The sequence below is a fragment of the Python bivittatus genome, unplaced genomic scaffold, assembly GCF_059951505.1.
Source record: "Python bivittatus isolate LINGU-HERP-01145 unplaced genomic scaffold, Pbiv_v1 ctg000220_np1212, whole genome shotgun sequence".
Classification (NCBI taxonomy): Eukaryota; Metazoa; Chordata; class Lepidosauria; order Squamata; family Pythonidae; genus Python; species Python bivittatus.
Window position 1 is genome coordinate 30880244 of NW_028277048.1, and position 17668 is coordinate 30897911.

The following is a 17668-nucleotide window of genomic DNA, read 5'->3' on the forward strand; positions in this document are numbered from 1 at the left end:
AGAGTTCTGTCACTTCATGCAGCTTGTTCCTTTTTTTTTCCTTAATTTTTTGGGGGGGAAATAAAAATTTGCAGTGGCTGATTGGAGCTGATGCCACTGGAGACAAGGTGGGGGCAATATTATCTCCCTCACGTCTGTCTTCCCATGATTCAGTTCCTCATCTAGTTATGGGGCATAGAAAATAAAATGGGGTGAGAGTTACTAATGTAGCCCCATTTTTGAGGGGCTGCTTTAGGATGTTTCCTCTGTACCAGAAACTGGTTAACAGGGTTAGCCTCTTATCATTTGTTGGAAGAGGTGGTCAATTGTGGGAGGTTAATTTAGACACAATCCTAGAGCTAAACCCTGTTGCTGACTTCCTCCTTGACCCAACTAAGTATGTCATGGGAAGAAACCCAAATGAATGGCTCTCTTGACTATAATTTTTTCCCTAGAAGCAGCATGGCACAGGCTGAATGTGATTGTGGTGCTCTAAAAACTACACTTTGATGCTGTCTCTATCTCCCCACCCAGGTAGGCACTGAGATGGTACTTCAAGGTATCCAAGTGTTTACTTGGCTGGCATCAGAAGAACATCAACTTAAAGGAAATATAGGGGGGATGATCTCCTTTTCGGGTGTGGGCTCAACATGGCATTCAGGTTTTAGTTTGCAAGGCTTGTTGACTTTAATTTCCATCTTTAGATAACATGGCCACTGAGCAAGGGGCTGCTTTCCCCCTTGGCCCCCTGGCCCAAAAAGAGACGTACAGCTGTGCGATCAGGAAACCAGTTCCTTGGAGAAGGGCCAGCAGACATCACGGCCCGTAGAGGGATGTATTTCAAATGCCTGTAACCAAGGAAGATGTTAGTAACAATCTTGAGCAAATGGAAGTTTGAGAGCACCAAAAATATCTCATTGTTTCTTACCCTGCTTGTTCTTTTGAATAAGAACTCTTAACATTCTTTATTTGACAAAAGAGAAGAGCTCAAACTGTAAAGATTTAGTCTGCTGTTCAACAGCCCCATGAGGGACAGAGACCTCCACCAGGTGGACTCTGCAAAATTTCTGCCATAAACAATATGACAAGACTGACCTGGCCATTCAGTGGTTAGTTTATAGTTGGAATAGTATACAGAAAGCCAAGTGGCAAGATACCCTAACCCTGAAAAAAACCAGAACAGCCAGTGGGAGCAATTAATGAAATTCTGGGGAGGAAGATTTGTTGTGTAGAAGCTTCACAGAAACTTTGAACATGGATCAATTTGGGAGGCTTTTAATTCTGCTGATCAAATTAACTCCTTTGCTATGTGTTTAGGCAAGATGTCACATTTTACAATTGCCCTTGCTACTATGGCTGGCCCTAGTAAAGCTGCTCCATCTCTACTGTTCTTTCCCAGATGTCAAAATACATAATGGAAAATTGTAATAGATGAAAGGAAGTCTGTGCTTGGATCAAAACTCCTCTGTGGTAGGCCTTGTTTAAGGAGTGTAGCTTCAGGGCAAACCTTTGCTTGTGATCTTGGAGAGTCGCTGTAAGTCAACAACAGGCCAGATAGACTCTTTCTCTGTCCTGATGTGGTACAGGGCAACTTAATATGCTCCAAAGATTAATCGCCTTGCTATTTCAGATCCATCCCAGATGCCATAAAGACTTCGTTTTTGTGGGTGAGCAGTCAAAAGCATAAATCCCCTTGCATCATCTCCCAGCCAAAGCAGAATATGACTATTAGGCCAGGATTTAACCCACAGCCCTTGATCTTAGTTGGGAAATGTCAGACTTTCCTATCTTCAACCACGTGTTAGTAGCTACTGTAGCTCCTAAGTTGATATATTTACTCCTGGCTCACACTGTCCAACCCAAATATGAATGGGAGCAGACTCACCGACAGGTGTAGATAGCAGCCCCCATGGCAGCAATGGCCAGCAGCATTCCAACTACAAATGTAATTTGGGCTGAGGCTGGACTTCTTTCTGCTGTAAGAGACAAAGGAATTTAGTGTTGCTTATCATGAGGATTGTGTGCTTTTCTTTTAGAAATATAGGGCAAACTATTCCCTTAGAATAGCCCCATATTTCTAATGGAAAAGTATACAACCCTTACTATGAGCAACTCTACCTCAATTTTACCATACTTAAAAGCAAAAAACACAGAGAAATTGGTTACGTTCACATATGCTGTGTTAAGCCATAATGCAATTTATTTGTTTTTGGCTTAGCATGTATGTGAACCTAGCCATTGTGGTTGTTAACTGTGGTTTAAGGTTTAGAATGATGTATTGTGTTTGGCCCCTGGTTGTCAGGATACTGGGAGGAGAGATTGCAATAAAACTGCTGATTACTATAAAGAGAAAACAGAAGGAATCTTGTCCTGCAGAAGACTAATTCCACAACAGAACAGTGGGCCATACCCTGGATGTTGACTTGGGTGCTGGCAACAGCCAGGGTGTTGGCATCAGCCAGTGAGATGTTGACGCAGTAGAGGCCAGATTGATTGAAGGCCTGGCGCAAAACAAGCTGGCAGTCTGGGCTTGGCGGAACAGGATTGCACACAGCCTCCTGGACTATCAAACACTCAGGATCTGAAATAGTTGTGCACACTTCTTCAGGGAGGCTACAAGTGAAACAAGGCTATTAGTCCATCCATCAGAAAAAGGCCATTCCCTTCCCATGACCCTCCCCTCTCCAAGGTTTCCATGTTACTGCTACGCTGTTCAAATATTGCCATTCAGGAATCTTTCCCACCATTCTGAGAGTGACTTGTTCCACAGATCTGGTTGCTCTGTGTCTAATACCCTTTCTTTTTGCTCCACAATCCCACATGCTTCAGCCACCATTTTAAGAAAGTGGGAATCTATCAGAGTCATTATTTTACCTATGAAACCTACCTTCCTTGGCAGGTCACAGTGAGATCTACTGCGTTCTCAGCAATAGCAGGCATCAGTGGCATTACCTGCACAATTTCCACACTCTCTATGCCCTCTGCAATAGAAGTGAACAAAGAAATGTTCAGTACACAAGCAAACAACCAAGCTCTGAGAGCACTGCAGACTCCACAAAATGGACACACCTTCAGATTTGGAAACTAGAATGTGGAATGGACATTTTAACTTCCACAGGACATCTTTATCTAACTTTTAGCCCCAGGCATGTCACATTATTCTTGCCTAATCTATCTTCTAGTTATGCTGGGACCACAATTCCCAGAATTCCCTGTCAGCTTGGAACTTAAAAAAATACGTGGAGCAGATTGATTTGGGGAAGGCTGTCTTACAGTGATTACATTAGTCTGTCATCTTCTATAGGTAGATGGCTCTGCATGTGGTTTAGGTCCATCCTCCTTGCCTAATGATGCCCAACCACCTTTGGCCTAGCTTGAATGGATGCTCAACTGTTCCTCTTGCCCACACCATTCCCTAGACTCACGGATGATATCCAGATGAGTAGAGAAGGTTCCATAACGATAGAGGAGGCATCCAGTGGGTGCCTGGCGTTTCACCAGGAGCTGGACCACATTTCCTGCGACTGTTCCTGTGACAGGCGTAACTGAACCCATTAGATTGATGGTTGCTGTGTCTTCAGATGTATCTGTTGGAAAAATATTACTGGAAAAATATTACAATATTCAAGGATAAAAGCTCATTTTTATTCCCCCATGGCTTCAGGTGTCACTACCTCAAAAATGGTAGTACTTTCCAGATGTTCTGGACCACAGCTTCTGACAGCCCTTGCCATTGGCTCTTGCCTGGGGCTGATGGCAATTGAAATTAAACATCTGGAGGGGACTAGGTTGCCTACTCCTGGTTTAAGATGAGCAACAGGAATATGATAACTGTTTAGAAGAGATAGGTGTTGCTAAGGCAGCCTTCCCCACAGGCATCTGGGGGGGAAATAATGAAATATGTGTCATGACAAACTCTTTCCCTTGTGTGTGTGTGTGTGTGTATTGTAATGCCACAAATATGCAAGTGGTGGTGCTTGTGTCATATTATGACAAGTTTTGCCATTTTGGTGAAACACCTGAACTCATCATTAACCTGATGCTTTCAGAGGTATTACAGTTTCAAGAAACTGAACATGCAGTCCTAGCACTAGAAGGCAACAGGTTGGGAAAGGCAATACTAGGACATCCAAGAGAAGAAATACTATCATGATGTCAGCCCTTTGAGGTAGACCAGACTAGGAAACCAAAGTCATGCAGCTTAATATTACTTTTATTATAAAGTTATAGTAACAGAATCTTGGAAGTCTGAATGTGCTTCCCCTTCCCTTTATTTTCAGGAGAATTAGGGAGGGTCTTGTCTCAGATTACAGTTCTGGTCCGGACTCAAATCTTATCTGACTGTTGCCTTGGTAATGGCTTTTCTTCCTGTTCCTCAAGGTCATTCGTTGTACCCATTACGCATGCTTTCTTGCATATGGGTTGGAAACCTCATACCTCAAATGTTTCTGAACCACAACTCCTACTAGCCCTATGTGGCATGTCCATCAGCAAGAGATACTGTGAGCAGTGTTTGGAAGGCTTCACCTCTACTCTAGAACGGCCTTAACACTGCATTTTTTTTAATCAATTGGGGAAACTTTGTAGAACCTCCAAATAGTCCACCAGATGGCCTACTGTTCACCCAGTTGATTTAGGTCATTCAGCCACCATACTTTTCCTACAAATAGTTTTCCATTCCTGCCTTTTAGGTCAAACTCCCCGTGATGAGCACAACTGGATTTCCTCTCTGTTCTATAATGTCATTGAGAAACTCTACCCTTCACATGCAGATAAAGGTAAAAAGCACAGCCAAAAGCACCAGACTATTCTCAGAGGCACAAGGAATCCCCTGCTAGGCCTACCTGCTGCCAAAGAGAGAGGGGCATTAGCTGTGGTAAAAAGTGTTGTTGAAGCCCCTGAAAGCACATTTGTAGGTGCTGCAGATGACAAAGCAGTGGGTTCCAGTGTGCCTGGGTTGTTCTCAGGTACTACTGTGGATGAAGAACCAGAAGCCACAGAGCCTGGTGGAGATGCAGAAGCTGCAGTAGATACCAGGGCCATGGTATTTGGGAGAGATGCAGACATGGCGACCATCACACCCACAGTGGGTACACTATCTTCAGCTGCATCGGATGATGAAACACTTGCAGGTTCCACAGAAACAGGTGCTGAATCTGCTCCTTCAGGCCTGGCACTGATGATTGTGGCAGGAGCTGCTACAGCTGTGGCCACAGACGCTGCCTCTTCAGTTTCTGCTGATGGTACAGTGGAAAGCACTGAAGTTGCAGAAGCTGGGACTAAAGATGCAAAAGGTAGGTGGGATAGAAGAAAGAGAGAATGAGAAATGTACTGAACATAATTTCTGTAGGACAGTTAAAACCTACTAGACGAACCAATTCTTTTGGTATAATTCATAAACATGTCCCATCAAGGGCTGGTGTGAACCCTGCATTTTATTCTTTTATATAAAGCTTCCCTTTCAGTTTGGCATAGGCTGGCTATTCATGGAATAAGTTAGGCAATGGGACTGTTTCAAGAAACTGGAACAGCCTTTCCCAACTGGATGTCCTCTAGATCTGTCAGGTTTTGATTTACACAGGCTCAAGAGGGTCCTATACATATAAGGTAGCAAAGGTTGATTTGGAATATGAGTCCCACCCAGAATATGGAGTATCAAGGATAGTTTTTGCCTGGGAAAATATATATTCCAGGAAAAGGCAGAAGCAGTTTTGTGGATTCAAGATTTAGAACCAGGATATAGACTCCTTCTCTTGTAATGAAAATGCTTGAATATTGCTCTAGAGGGAGCAAAGAGGGAGAAATTAATCAACTCTGGAAAAACCCTAGGAGGAGAATAAAAGTTGAAGAACTGTTTTTGATCTCAGGAACATTTGGGGTTTCCGGGGTTTCATATTTTCTTTAAGAAGCTTCCCCAAATCCCAGCTGCCATTCTAAAGGATTCTAAGGAAGCATCCCCCAACTTCTGCCCTCCAGACCACAGGTTTCAACTACAATTCCTAATCATCCCCAACCCTCAAAGTCACTAAAGTTGCAAGATGAAAATCATGGGAGCTGCCGTCCAATTCATTTCCAGGACAATTGGTTGGGAAAGTTTCTGTAGGATTCATTCAGCTAGTGTCCATTCTTGTTTGGATTCATCACCCAGTATGAACTGAGAGTGAGATTACAACATACAGACAACTCCTTGATGGTTTTGAGGATTAGAAAAGATGGACAAAATGTCATTTAGGTAAGTGACTGAGGGGACCCCTTCCCATCCCAGTTTTTCTAGAAGAGTTTGAAAAACATCGTGCTCAACTTTCTACTGGTGTATTATGCTGCTGTTCCACTTCCTGTTGAAAGCTCTTAATTATCAACACTCCTACCCTAGACCTGAAAATTCATTCTAGAAATAAAATAGATTATGTCAACATCTTAGCTGTATTCCAATTTATTTGAAAAATATATTTAGTCTCAGTACAGAACCTGAGCTTGTTTTTTGGAGCAGAAAAAAATCAGGTGAATACTGGCTAAAAAAAGCTAGCAAGGAGAGGAGCTGGGTACTTACCAGAGGTCAGAACCTCTTCAGAGCTTGCCCCAGTTATGCTACTTATGGTGGAAAAAACACTGGAAGCTTGAACCGTGGTACCACTCAGAGTGGTTGTAGGCATGATGAATGGCTCTTCTGAAGTACTGCTTCCACATGAGGCCACAGGGATGGCAGCCTGAAGCACCACACGTGGACTGAATATACCAGCAGAAAGGTAGGTGTGAGTGACCATGGTTGCCCGAGAAATCAGTGTCCCACTCTGGTCACCAAAATCCCAGGAGTAGGAAATGTCAGCATCATGGAGGTATTGGCTAGGATCATGGAGCTGCACAGCAAAGGAGATGGCTCGGTTTCGCACAAAACGGCTATCTGTCCCATCTATATCAAGAACTTGTGCAATGTTCACTTTGAACGGGATCTGGTCTGGGAAAGGAAGCAGAGGATCAACGGTGGACATGGAAACTTAATTTGGAGAGAGTGAGCAGCTTTTATGGAAGAGACCTGCTCCATTCCTCCCAGGAATCCAACTTGGCTACTCCACAACTGGCTTTGTCTTCTTATCAGTTCAGCAGCTCCTCTTCTGTCAACCAAAAGCTAGCTGGAATTACAAGGAAACCTAGCCTTTCTAGCTTTTATTATAGATCCCTTGGCCGTTTTAGATGTCTACGTTCAGAAGACAGGAGACAAGGTCACTAAACCCCTAGATTTATCAAGCACTGTCCCCAGCAGAGTCCACCATTCATATTTACCCGTGATGCTAAACTGTGATGAGGTACTACCAATAGGGATGAATTTCTCACGTCCCCGGTAATGATAGACTTCCACATCCATGGTATAGGAACCCAAAGCTGTATCACCTGTTTCAATGGTCAACAAGGATGTGGGACCATCTACTACTTGCCAGTAGCGCCCTGCAGGGAGAAAAAGAATATGGGAAAAACACCAGTAATGAAGATAGCAGGCACAAGATGCCACTTCCTAAGTTGAGAAGGGAAACTGCCATTCCTCCTGGTACAGTTTATATCAGAACTGGATGCTTTCCAGATGTGCCGGCCACCGCTCCTGCAATTCCCAGCCAGCATGTCCATTGGCCATCTTGCCATTTGAAAAGCTAGTTAAAACTTGGTAATAATGAGTCCCTTTTTTGGTTCAGATAGCAGGAATACAAGTTAACTTCAAGAAGAAAAATAGGAATGTAAAAGAATGCAGTTAGACATCTGGAGTCCACCATAGCTCAGGCAGTTTACTGACTATGCTTCCTAACAGGGATCTTGTGCTTTCAACTGCTACATAAATAAGCAGTACTTTAGCAGGACTTTTTTTTGTATTAGCCTCTGAAAGTCATCTGCTGAATATATATTTATATCTATCTATCATCTATCTCTCTGTCTCTCTATCTGAACATAGTCTGAAGTATTAAAAAAGGCTGAAATGATACCAATTCTATAACTTGCACAGAGAAATAAAGAACATGAGCGTCAGCCCAATACAGCAAACAAACAAACAAACATCTATCTATCAACAGGAAACAAGCTGTCCAGAAAAGAAACAACCCTAATCATTTATGTAATAAATCTCATATCTTAAAGCTAAATCATGCAAATATAGGTTATCATTTAGTGACTGCAATTGGTTCCGATGACTCGGTTGTTAAGCAAACTGGTTGTTAAGTGAATATGTGACTGAAAGAGAGAGAGAGATGTTGCAAAGATCACTGGTTGCTGTAGTCTCATTCCGATAAAGTTCTCTCCTATAGCGTCTTGTGCCTGACCCATTTTTTTTCCTTTTCTTGCCCCCTCACAGGGCTGATTGCTTAAACAAGCTACCTCTTCCTGAGCTGCTTTTCTCCACAGCACAGCACTTCCCTAAAAAGTGCTAACCACAAGTTAACAAGCTCACCAGTGACCTTGATTAGTTGATTAGAACCCTCCAGCAGCTGGCAGCTGCTACCTGAAACTGACCAGACCTTAATCAATTTCATACTGAAGGCTTTTGTTGTGGTAAATGTGTGCATTGGTCAGAAAATGAATTTTTTATTACTGTTTATTACTGCCATATTTGCAAATGGTCGCTATCTGAGGCAGTCGCTAAATGAGGGCTACCTGTAATTAGGAAGTAATCTTCACAGGGAGGCTACCTTTCTCTATATGCTTTTTTTAAAAAAATGCAAAACACTATTTTTTTAAGGAAAATCATTTTCAATAGCAGCTCTATTTATCTATTTGTGTGCCGTCCGACTCAATAAAGCATATTCTCACAGATAGATCCATTCATTCACAGTGAAAACATTCCTAATTGTGCCACATCCTGTGGATTTTCCTTTTATGTCAGCCAGGAAGGGGCCTTTTCTGCTTTGGAACACTTTCTCCTTATCATGTGCCAATTTTGTTTCAGTTTTATGCACGTATTGAAACATGTTCTGTCTCCGTGGCATATGATATCTCACAATGGTACTCTTTGAGGACTCAAGACCGTGGGTTTATACATTTTATGTGATTAAATATAAATCACTACTTTTGTTGCTTTATGATTTACCTATTTTTATTTGAAATCATGTGACATATATTTTGTTGATGTTTCCCACCTGGATATACTCAGCACAACAAGCGATGTAAAAATATTTTAAAGAAATATAAACATTTATAATAAGCCATGCACAAACCACCTTATGGTTTAGCACAATGTATGAATTCAGCCACTGTCTAGCTCAGTTTTTCTCAACCTTGACAACTTTAAGATGTGTGGACTTCAGCTCCCAGAATTCCCTAGCCACCATGGCTGGCTTGGGAATTCTGGGATTTGAAGTCCACACATCTTAAGGTTGTCAAGGTTGAGAAAGACTGAGCTAGCTTGTTATGCTAGAGTAACGGAGAAGAAAAGACTGTGAAGGACTCCGAAATGTGTGGGACCCTCCCACTAAGGGCCCAACCAGCAACTTACCCCAGGTCTGCCAGACATAGACAAACTTGCCACGCCGGCGATCACTTGAGGAGAAGGGTTGTCCATCAGGAAACACATAATCAGAAGCATTGGCTTCCTGATCTGGGAAAACAGGATCCCCTTGTCTCATACGGGTGCCTGCAAAGAAGAAAGAGATGGAGAAATGAAAAAAAATGGTGAATAAGGCTCTGGAGGGCCTGAGTTGAAATCGCAGCACCCCTACAGGTATATTACATTTGAACATGTGCAGCTTACCATTTATGGTGCAGTTCTGGCTCCATACTACACGTCCATCTGCCAGCACAGTTTGGCTGTTGGGAAAGCGCAAAGCAATGCTGAATGTGGCTCTGGCCCCTGTTAAAGTTGGGGCATCGTTGCTGATGTCAATTGCTACATTGCCGCCTAGAAAGAAAAAGAAAAGGAAGGTGTCCAAAAGTTTCTGAGCTATGCCACAGCTGGGGGTGCACTTCCATATATCCACTTTTGAGGATAAAAGAGGGCACAGGCTTGCAAAAGTGTGTCAGTGCCAACTTAAAAGAACAGAAGCACATTTAGAAACAAATGGGATAACTGCAGGAAAGACACAGTACATCTCAACAAGGAGGCCTGTGATCGGGTGACCACAGAAGTCCACACAGAGATGCAAAGATGCTGATCTTTGGGTTCTTCATGGTTGAGTGGAATTTAGGCCAGACAGAGGATGCCTCCCCACAGAGGATGATCCTTTGACAGCTGTTCTGAAGAACTGCGAGTAGGGTCCATGGCCACCCTAACCACCAACCCTGAGGCCTAGAAGCCTCAACCGATTGTTTCCCCTTCTTGTTCAGACCCACTGCCCTTGCATCAAGCTTATCCCGTACCTCGCCAGCAGTTTGACTGCCTGGGATCTCCTTCTCTCCACCGGGGGTAAAGGTTGGAGTTCCACGTCTTGTATGCCGAGTACCCCTGGCTCCCGTTTTGTCCCCATCTGTTGTTCCTGCCACTGACCCCTAAAAGAAAGACATTTACTTCAGTCCACTGGGGGAGTGGTCAAAAAAGTCCAGAGGGTAGGCACGACCATGGAGTTGAACCCCCCTCCCCATGTGTAGCACAAAGAAAAGGGGACAGGCTTCAACTGCATAGCTGCCAACCTCCTCTCGAATTTTTTGACAGCCCCCCCCCCAGATGCTCCTGCTTTAGTCTGTTTTCTGCCTCATAATTTCTAATATGTCAGAGATAAAGTTGGGCACTATGGCGTAATATCACTCTAAAAGTCACTTTGTGATTCCTATCCCCCCCAAGACTTTTATTTTTCATTGCTAGAAAATGTTAACTTAATTCTGCCAAAGCCTGCTTCTGAATAAGTAAATGAACCTATGTGTGTACATAAATGGATTATAGATGTTCAAAATATATTTTTTTAGTGGCCTGATTAAAGACCATCCTGAGCTGGATGGACAGCGAATGGATGTCCTAGTGTTTTCTGCTCAATTCCTTTATGGCGATCTTGGGGGCCCCTGTCTCATGCTGAACCTGCCCAGATCTGAAGGTCCTTGAACATGCTGGGTCCTTCCCAAACTGTGCAAAGTCTTCTCTGGAAAGCTACACTCTGGATTTTAGGAACCTGCACAAGACACATCAGACCAGTCTTCGGTTTTGATGTGTGCCAGGTTATTTTTACAGCTTTCCATATTTTTCACTTAAAAATGAAAAGTGACATAAAATTGCACCAAGAAGGCACCCAAAAGAACCAAGGGTCTCTTGTCTTGAACAACGGCATAGAAGAGGAGATTGCAGCAAAGGTAGCATGTACGGACCTTCAGAACTGGAGGGCTGTAGTTGGCCTTTGTATAGTTTGGCAGAGGAATCCCCTCCAATCAGCTATAACAGCAACAGCATCTGTTTAACTGATATTAATTTTAATACATTTAAATCTTCTAAACTTTAAATAGCATTCTCTTCTGTGACATTAAATGTTATAATTTGAAGGCAACTTTCAGAAGGCTTCTGGGGCAGCATCCAAGGCTTGAGAGCTGTCTAGTGCCTCACTCATATCACCTAAGGGGACCTCTTCTTGCCCCTGGGTTGTATGAATCAGCCTCTAGTGGAAGGAGGGACAGAGGTGGGGTTAGGCAAGCTTTAGACCTGTAGAGGCTGACCTCCCTTACTGCGCAGTGACTACAGAGGCCTGCCTCAGCTGAGAGTCACATGAAAGAGCTTGAACAGAGGCCGCCAAACCCCATGTGATATGAGCCCCCCCAGCACTGGGGTGGGCTGTGCTGTCACATGCTGTCTGTACCTACAGCAGAGGAAAAAATCTTGAGCGCTTAGCCACACCATTGGCAGTGGGGAGAGACAGTACAGGGAAGGGTGTTCCCAGGAACTTATGGGGATCAGAGAAAGCATGTAGGAAACTATGGGGTGAAAAGGAAAATAGCATTCACCCAAAGTTAGAAAATAACGTTGTTTCCATTTTCCAAGGTTTTATCATTAGTTACACAGGCTGCTCCAAGACACTTATCTTAAAAAAAAAAAAAAACTTTCAGTTCTCCTGAATCAAGGTAAAAAAGGGAAGCAATGGAAAAAACTCACTGCAAAATAAATGGGAAGCTGCATTACACCTAACCAGCCATTTCATTCAGTATTGTCTACGTTAATTTTCCCTAAACTGGTGAGAAGGGTTGGACTTCAGTTCTGGTTGGGAATTACTGGAGTTCAGGTCCATCAGATCTGGAAAGTATCAGGTTGGGGAAGGCAGAGGCTGTCTGCCAAGAATTTTTGCCCACCTCCCTGGAGATGTTTCAGTAGGTAGCAGCATCTGTTGGACTTTCTTTGGCCTTGAGAGATAAGCAAGATCATACCTGACTAGTACTTGGATGCGCAATCACCAGGAAATCTTAGGGCTATAAACTAGATTGGAAAATCAAAAAACAGCCCCGAAGACAGCAACAGCAAGCCACTTCTGTACCACTGCTGAGAAAATATCAGCATATAGTCAGCAGGAATTGAGCTTGGCTCAAGGCAATTTTACCCTTTACTTGGGGATATCACGGAATGGACTGAATTTGGGATTTGCTGCATGTAAAACAGATGTTCTAACACAAAACTATGGCCCTTCTCCTCCTTCTCAGGGCCATGTCCAGTAAACATTAGTTTGTGCCAATTCTTACTGAAGTTGCTCAGAAAGACCCATACCTGGAAACTTCCCTGATGAAAGAAAGGAAGAATTCACAAAGAACAAAGGATACACAACCACAACCAGTAGCTGGAAGTTAGGCTGGTAAGATTTGAAATGGAGGATCTTCCCACACGCCCACTTTAACGCAATCAGGGTGATTAATAATTGGATCTGACTGAGCATGGAGAGACTCTCCATCATCAGTCTTCAGAAAATTAGGCACACACATTCCATATCCCAAACCACAAGCACCAACAAAAGAGGATTAGTGAGTCTTGTCTGCCTAGACACAAATCCAGATCACCACAAGGTTTGGCTTTTACAAGAGTTCTGTGTGTGCGTGAGGGGGTATGTAATGTAACCATCAAATTAACCCAAAGCTCCAATGGATTTTCAGTGGCAAAGTGGCATCGCTATTTTTTATCACACTAAGTAGGGGTAAAATAGTCCCAAATAACATTTTTATAAGAATTCTGAATATTCCAGGACTGATCCAAAATTTATAACTACAGCAAATTGGCTTTTCTTTTGATGCCAATATTTTTTTCCTCCATGGCTGACCTCTAGATGAAGACTATTTTCTAGGTTAGAGCTACGTGCCAGGGAATCAATTTGGATTCTCCACTCACTGCCCTTCACTGCATATCTTATTTGCTCACCGTTCCTTCTGCAAAATCTACTTCCCATTCATACAGTTAGCAGTTGTGAAATGAATCAAATCTAGTTTGATTTGTAGATGTACAAGTGTTGTACGTGCATGTAACATATATTATTTAAAACAAATCTTATTTAATCTTTAATCTAAATTGATCTTATATAGAATCATATTTTGCTGAGAATGTTTTTATTAAAAAGGAAAGTTTGAAAAACAATGGAAATCTAGATTTTGCATGCAAAAAATGTTTGAAGGTATATATGCATAAGAGGGGTTCTTTATTCAGTAAAGTAATGTAATATATACATACATACATATACACACACACACAGTATATATATATATATATAATAAAATGCTCCCAACATTAATGTTTATAGGAGTTGTAGGCCTAACTGTACTGTACGGTTTTGTGTTCCTTTGATCCCTGTGCTAAATTGCCTGGTTTGTACACTCCCAAATTAGAATTATTCTTCTGCAATTCAAAAATTTTTCTTTTTCTAGAAAAAGAAGATGCAGATGAGGAACTTATCTTCTGATGGTGATGACAACACAGTAAAGGAACAGCTGTTAAGTCTCTTGAGCTGTGAACATTTTCGAACCACAACACAGAGAATATTCAGAAGATCACACTTTCTACATAGACCAAATCAATAGATGCTACTCATGCTATAGCAAGTGGTTACCTCACAGCACTGAGTTAAGGTGGGAGCTCAATCTGATCTTTGGAAATATCCAGGCACACAGGATTCTAATTTATGGTGGGGCAACTTCTGTGGGTGAAGTACTTACTGCGTTGAGCTGTGGCAGTAGCCAGGAGGGCCCAAACTGTAGCCCATAGGAACAAGGTCCGTGACATCTTCAAATCTTTAGTTCTTTGCAGTCTCTTGAACAATTGATGGCAAAAGAAGGCAAGAAAGAACCTCCCGCTATTAAAAAGGGAGCTCATTTGCATATACCCACCTCTCTTTGGAGCATGAAGGCATTACTTTCTTTCCGGCAGGGGACCGTCTCCCTCCTCTTTCTAATAACTGGGATGGGGGAAGGGGGAGACCATAGACTGTGTGATCTGGTCACAAGTTTGCATTGTGGTGAACACAAAGAGGCCCCCTCTTTAAATCCCATAGCTGGAATGCCAGGGCAGGGGATGGGCGATGCTTAAACACTGAGGTGCTTCACAGCAGAGAAGGAAGCTTGGGGTAATTGGAGAGATAACAAGAGAGAGCCAAATGACTAGTTATGCAACTTTGTTAAAGGACATCACTGGGGTGAGATTACAGGGCACACCACCACTCACCTCTTGGTTGCCTCTCTGGACCTTATCCAGGTCCAGATTTAAGACAATGGAGCCTAAGCAAACTACACCAAGCAGCTAAAGAACTCAGAGAGGTAGCTGATAGAAAAGCGAAACTTCCAGTTAAACCCTTCAAGTTGAAATTGATTCCATAGCAATATTAAAGATGCATGTGTCTAGGGGTTTTTGATAATAATAAAGAAGTGGTTTGCTGTTGGCTCCTTCTAGTATGCCTTAAAAAAAAACCACCTTCCTAATCTAGCCTAAAGCCCTGCAATTTCCCAAGAGTCTCCGTCCAGTCCTCCCTCTGTAACAGCAGAGCAAGTAGAAATCAGGCCTGATCCTAGTCAACGTTTGAAGATTAGCCAACATCAGCTAGATGCTACCACACTGCTGGATCTTTATCACTCTAAGAAATCAAGGACTTGTTGCTATTTCAAGGCCCATCAGGACATGATGGCGAGCCAAAAGACTCTGAAACCCATCCCGATTACCTTTCATTCAAACTCAGTGCTGATCTTCAGCAGTTCACACTGTCTCTCAACCTCATCTGCCTTATGATATTGTGAAAGCAAGTATGATACTTCCAACTTCACTATCTTCGAAATTATATAGAAGTATATACTTAATACAGGAGTATATATTTTTAACAGTATGAAGTCATGGACTGCCATATCTTTTAAGCATAAAAGTGTTATAAAATATAAGTTGCTTTATAAAGATAATAAACAAGCCCATATATGATTGACTGCATAGATCTGCTTAGTTTCTGGAATGGGATTTGTTCTTTCCAAATTCAGTATCTAGTTTGTATAACAAATTTTGCCCTCAGTTAAGTGAATTTTGCTGGTTTATAATCTATAATCTATCTATCTATCTATCATCTCAATTATTCCTTGTTGCATGAAAACACTAAATTTTAGCTCCCCTCCTAAGATGGTTTATTTCCCAGAATTGTAAGGCACATCATCAGGTTTAGGGAAAATTAAAGCCACTTTAGAGAGGCAAGCAGGCTTCATGGTCATTAAGAACTCTCCCAGAATAATTAGATTTCATGGAAAAGTATACAGGTCGTCCTCGCTTAATGACCAAAGTTACAATGGTGCTAAAAATGTGACTTACAACCAGTGTCCGAAGTTACAACCATTGTAGCACCCTTGCGGTCATGCGATCATGATCTGGGCGCTTGGCAACCAGCTCGCACTTACAATAGTTACAGCATCCCAGGGTCACATGATTGCCATTTACGACCTTCCCAGCCAGCTTCCGGTAAGCAAAATCAATTGGGAACCACGTGATTCACTTAATGACCATGTGACTCACTTAATGACCACATGATTCACTTAACAACCACAGTAATTTGCTTAACAACTGCTGCAAAAAAGGTCATAACATCGGGTCCGGTCATGTGATGATTCGCTTAAGGACTGCATCGCTTAGTGACCTAAATTCTGGTTCCAATTGTGGTTGTTAAGCGAGGACTACCTCTAGACATTGAACAGACTTTCTCTACACAGCATATGTCTGTTTTCATTTCTGTGCCTGCAATGGCTCACAGAAGCATTGTGTTTCTTTAACAATTTCCACTGCCAGAGTTCTTAAATCAACCAAAATTTGTATCTCAGTTGCTGTTACAGAGGGAGGACTGGATTTTACTTCAACCAGGAAAATCCCACCAAAACTCTATGCAAAATAATAAGTGGACCACAGATCTTTTTTTAAACATGGCAATATTCAGAAATCAGTGGAGGAAAAGAGAATTTCCCTGGGATTTGCTACTGAAAGCCACGGTTATTCTACAACAGCAGCGGGCAACCTGTAGGTCACAGATTGCATACAGTTCCCCAGCCACATTTTTGTGCATCTTGACATCTAATTGCCAACATTCAGTGGTCAATTATAAAATAACAGTGCAAGGTCTTGCCAATTTTTGGCAGAAAATGACCAAAAGTAGATTTATTAACTCACTAATAAGCCTAACACATCTATTATTATGTTAAATCCCATTGGGAAAAATTCTAAAAAGAGAAAGTGGCCAGAAAATTCTGTTAAATCCTTTACGATTGAGTTAAAATATCGCCATTTTAATCTTGTATCATGTCAAGTATTACAAGTTGTCAGCAACCTTTGGAGGAGTTCTGGAGGTTGCACCCAAGGCTGTGCATACCCCTGCCTTAGAGGCCATTGAGAGCTGCATTTTAGAAAGGAAACTCTTCTCATGACCTTGTATTAATTCGTTCACACCCAGAATGCATCCATAATCACATGGAAGAGGAAGAAATAGACATTTTAACCAGTGTGCCGGGGGTGGGGGTGGGGTGGGGGGAGGACCTAATTTTAAAAACATTTCTCAGGAGCTTTTTCAATGAAAAAAAATAAAGCAACTGGTTCCATTGTTCAGACATACACACACAAACACAAACCACAAAAGACAGCAGTAGACAACACTGCATTAGTGAACAGCAATTCCTTGGAGCCATGTTCCTGTACTCATTATAGCAGTGGTTCTCAAGTGGGGACAACTTATAGTCTATGAAGATACTACAGAGGGTCCACATATAGAGTGTGTATAAGTGTGTGCGCACATGCATGCCAAAATCCCTTAGAATCACAAATGTTGCAAGATTTTGGCGTTCTCACCCCAAATCTCACAAGATTTTAACACTAAACCCCTCAGATACGGTAATCTCAAAATACTTTAGCCATATTTAATTACTAAAAAATAATATCTATTTCACATTGGGGTTGGATGGAGACCATCTGGGTGGGGTCACACATGCCAGGGTTCCCACAACACCTTGTTGCCCTCCCCTCCATTTACCGGGGGATCTTCAAACTGGCCAACTACCATCGCCACCTAGCGAGACGGTTGTGCAAACACAGCCACCATGTTCAGCTGATTTTCTCCTTTGTGTTAATATCTATTCAAGGTCTTCTTCTGTTGGTTTTTAAAATCTACCTGAATTCGAATTAATCTGAAGCTTAACCCTGCTGTCGTCAATAGAGACTACATCAGATCGGCATTTTCGCATGAATCCGTACTTAGGCGCTTATCATCAAAACTCTCCTTCTCGAAAACTACCGTACTCGCCCTTTAAGAAAAACTTCCCG

At 42.3% G+C, this 17668-nt stretch overlaps 1 protein-coding gene across 2 annotated transcripts; it reads right to left on the reverse strand.

The window, feature by feature from the left end:
• Nucleotides 1–199: 199 nt before the first annotated feature.
• On the reverse strand, nt 200–14212 carry PMEL (premelanosome protein). 2 transcript variants are annotated; one of them, XM_088138250.1, is made up of 12 exons: nt 14056–14212; nt 10312–10440; nt 9707–9853; nt 9452–9589; nt 7261–7422; nt 6530–6934; nt 4881–5258; nt 3405–3569; nt 2867–2960; nt 2390–2592; nt 1865–1955; nt 200–827 (listed from the first exon to the last, which is right to left on the reverse strand). In XM_088138250.1, the coding sequence occupies exons 1-12, from the start codon at nt 14210–14212 to the stop codon at nt 680–682; spliced, it is 2217 nt and encodes a 738-aa protein (XP_087994376.1). In that variant the 3' UTR covers nt 200–679. The 2 variants fall into 2 exon arrangements, with proteins under 2 accessions (XP_087994376.1, XP_007427067.2); XM_007427005.3 differs by having other exon boundaries at nt 3405–3566; nt 4824–5258; nt 14056–14122.
• Nucleotides 14213–17668: the final 3456 nt, after the last annotated feature.

What these genes read in the sequence shown, in the direction of transcription:
- PMEL (XM_088138250.1), bottom strand. Translation starts at nt 14,212, where the DNA reads ATGAGCTCCCTTTTTAATAGCGGGAGGTTCTTTCTTGCCTTCTTTTGC. An exon ending in CTATGTCTGGCAGACCTGGG is followed by an intron (nt 7,423 to 9,451) that starts GTAAGTTGCTGG and finishes TTCTCCCTGCAG; the next exon opens with GGCGCTACTGGCAAGTAGTA. An exon ending in TGAAGAGGTTCTGACCTCTG is followed by an intron (nt 5,259 to 6,529) that starts GTAAGTACCCAG and finishes TTGCATCTTTAG; the next exon opens with TCCCAGCTTCTGCAACTTCA.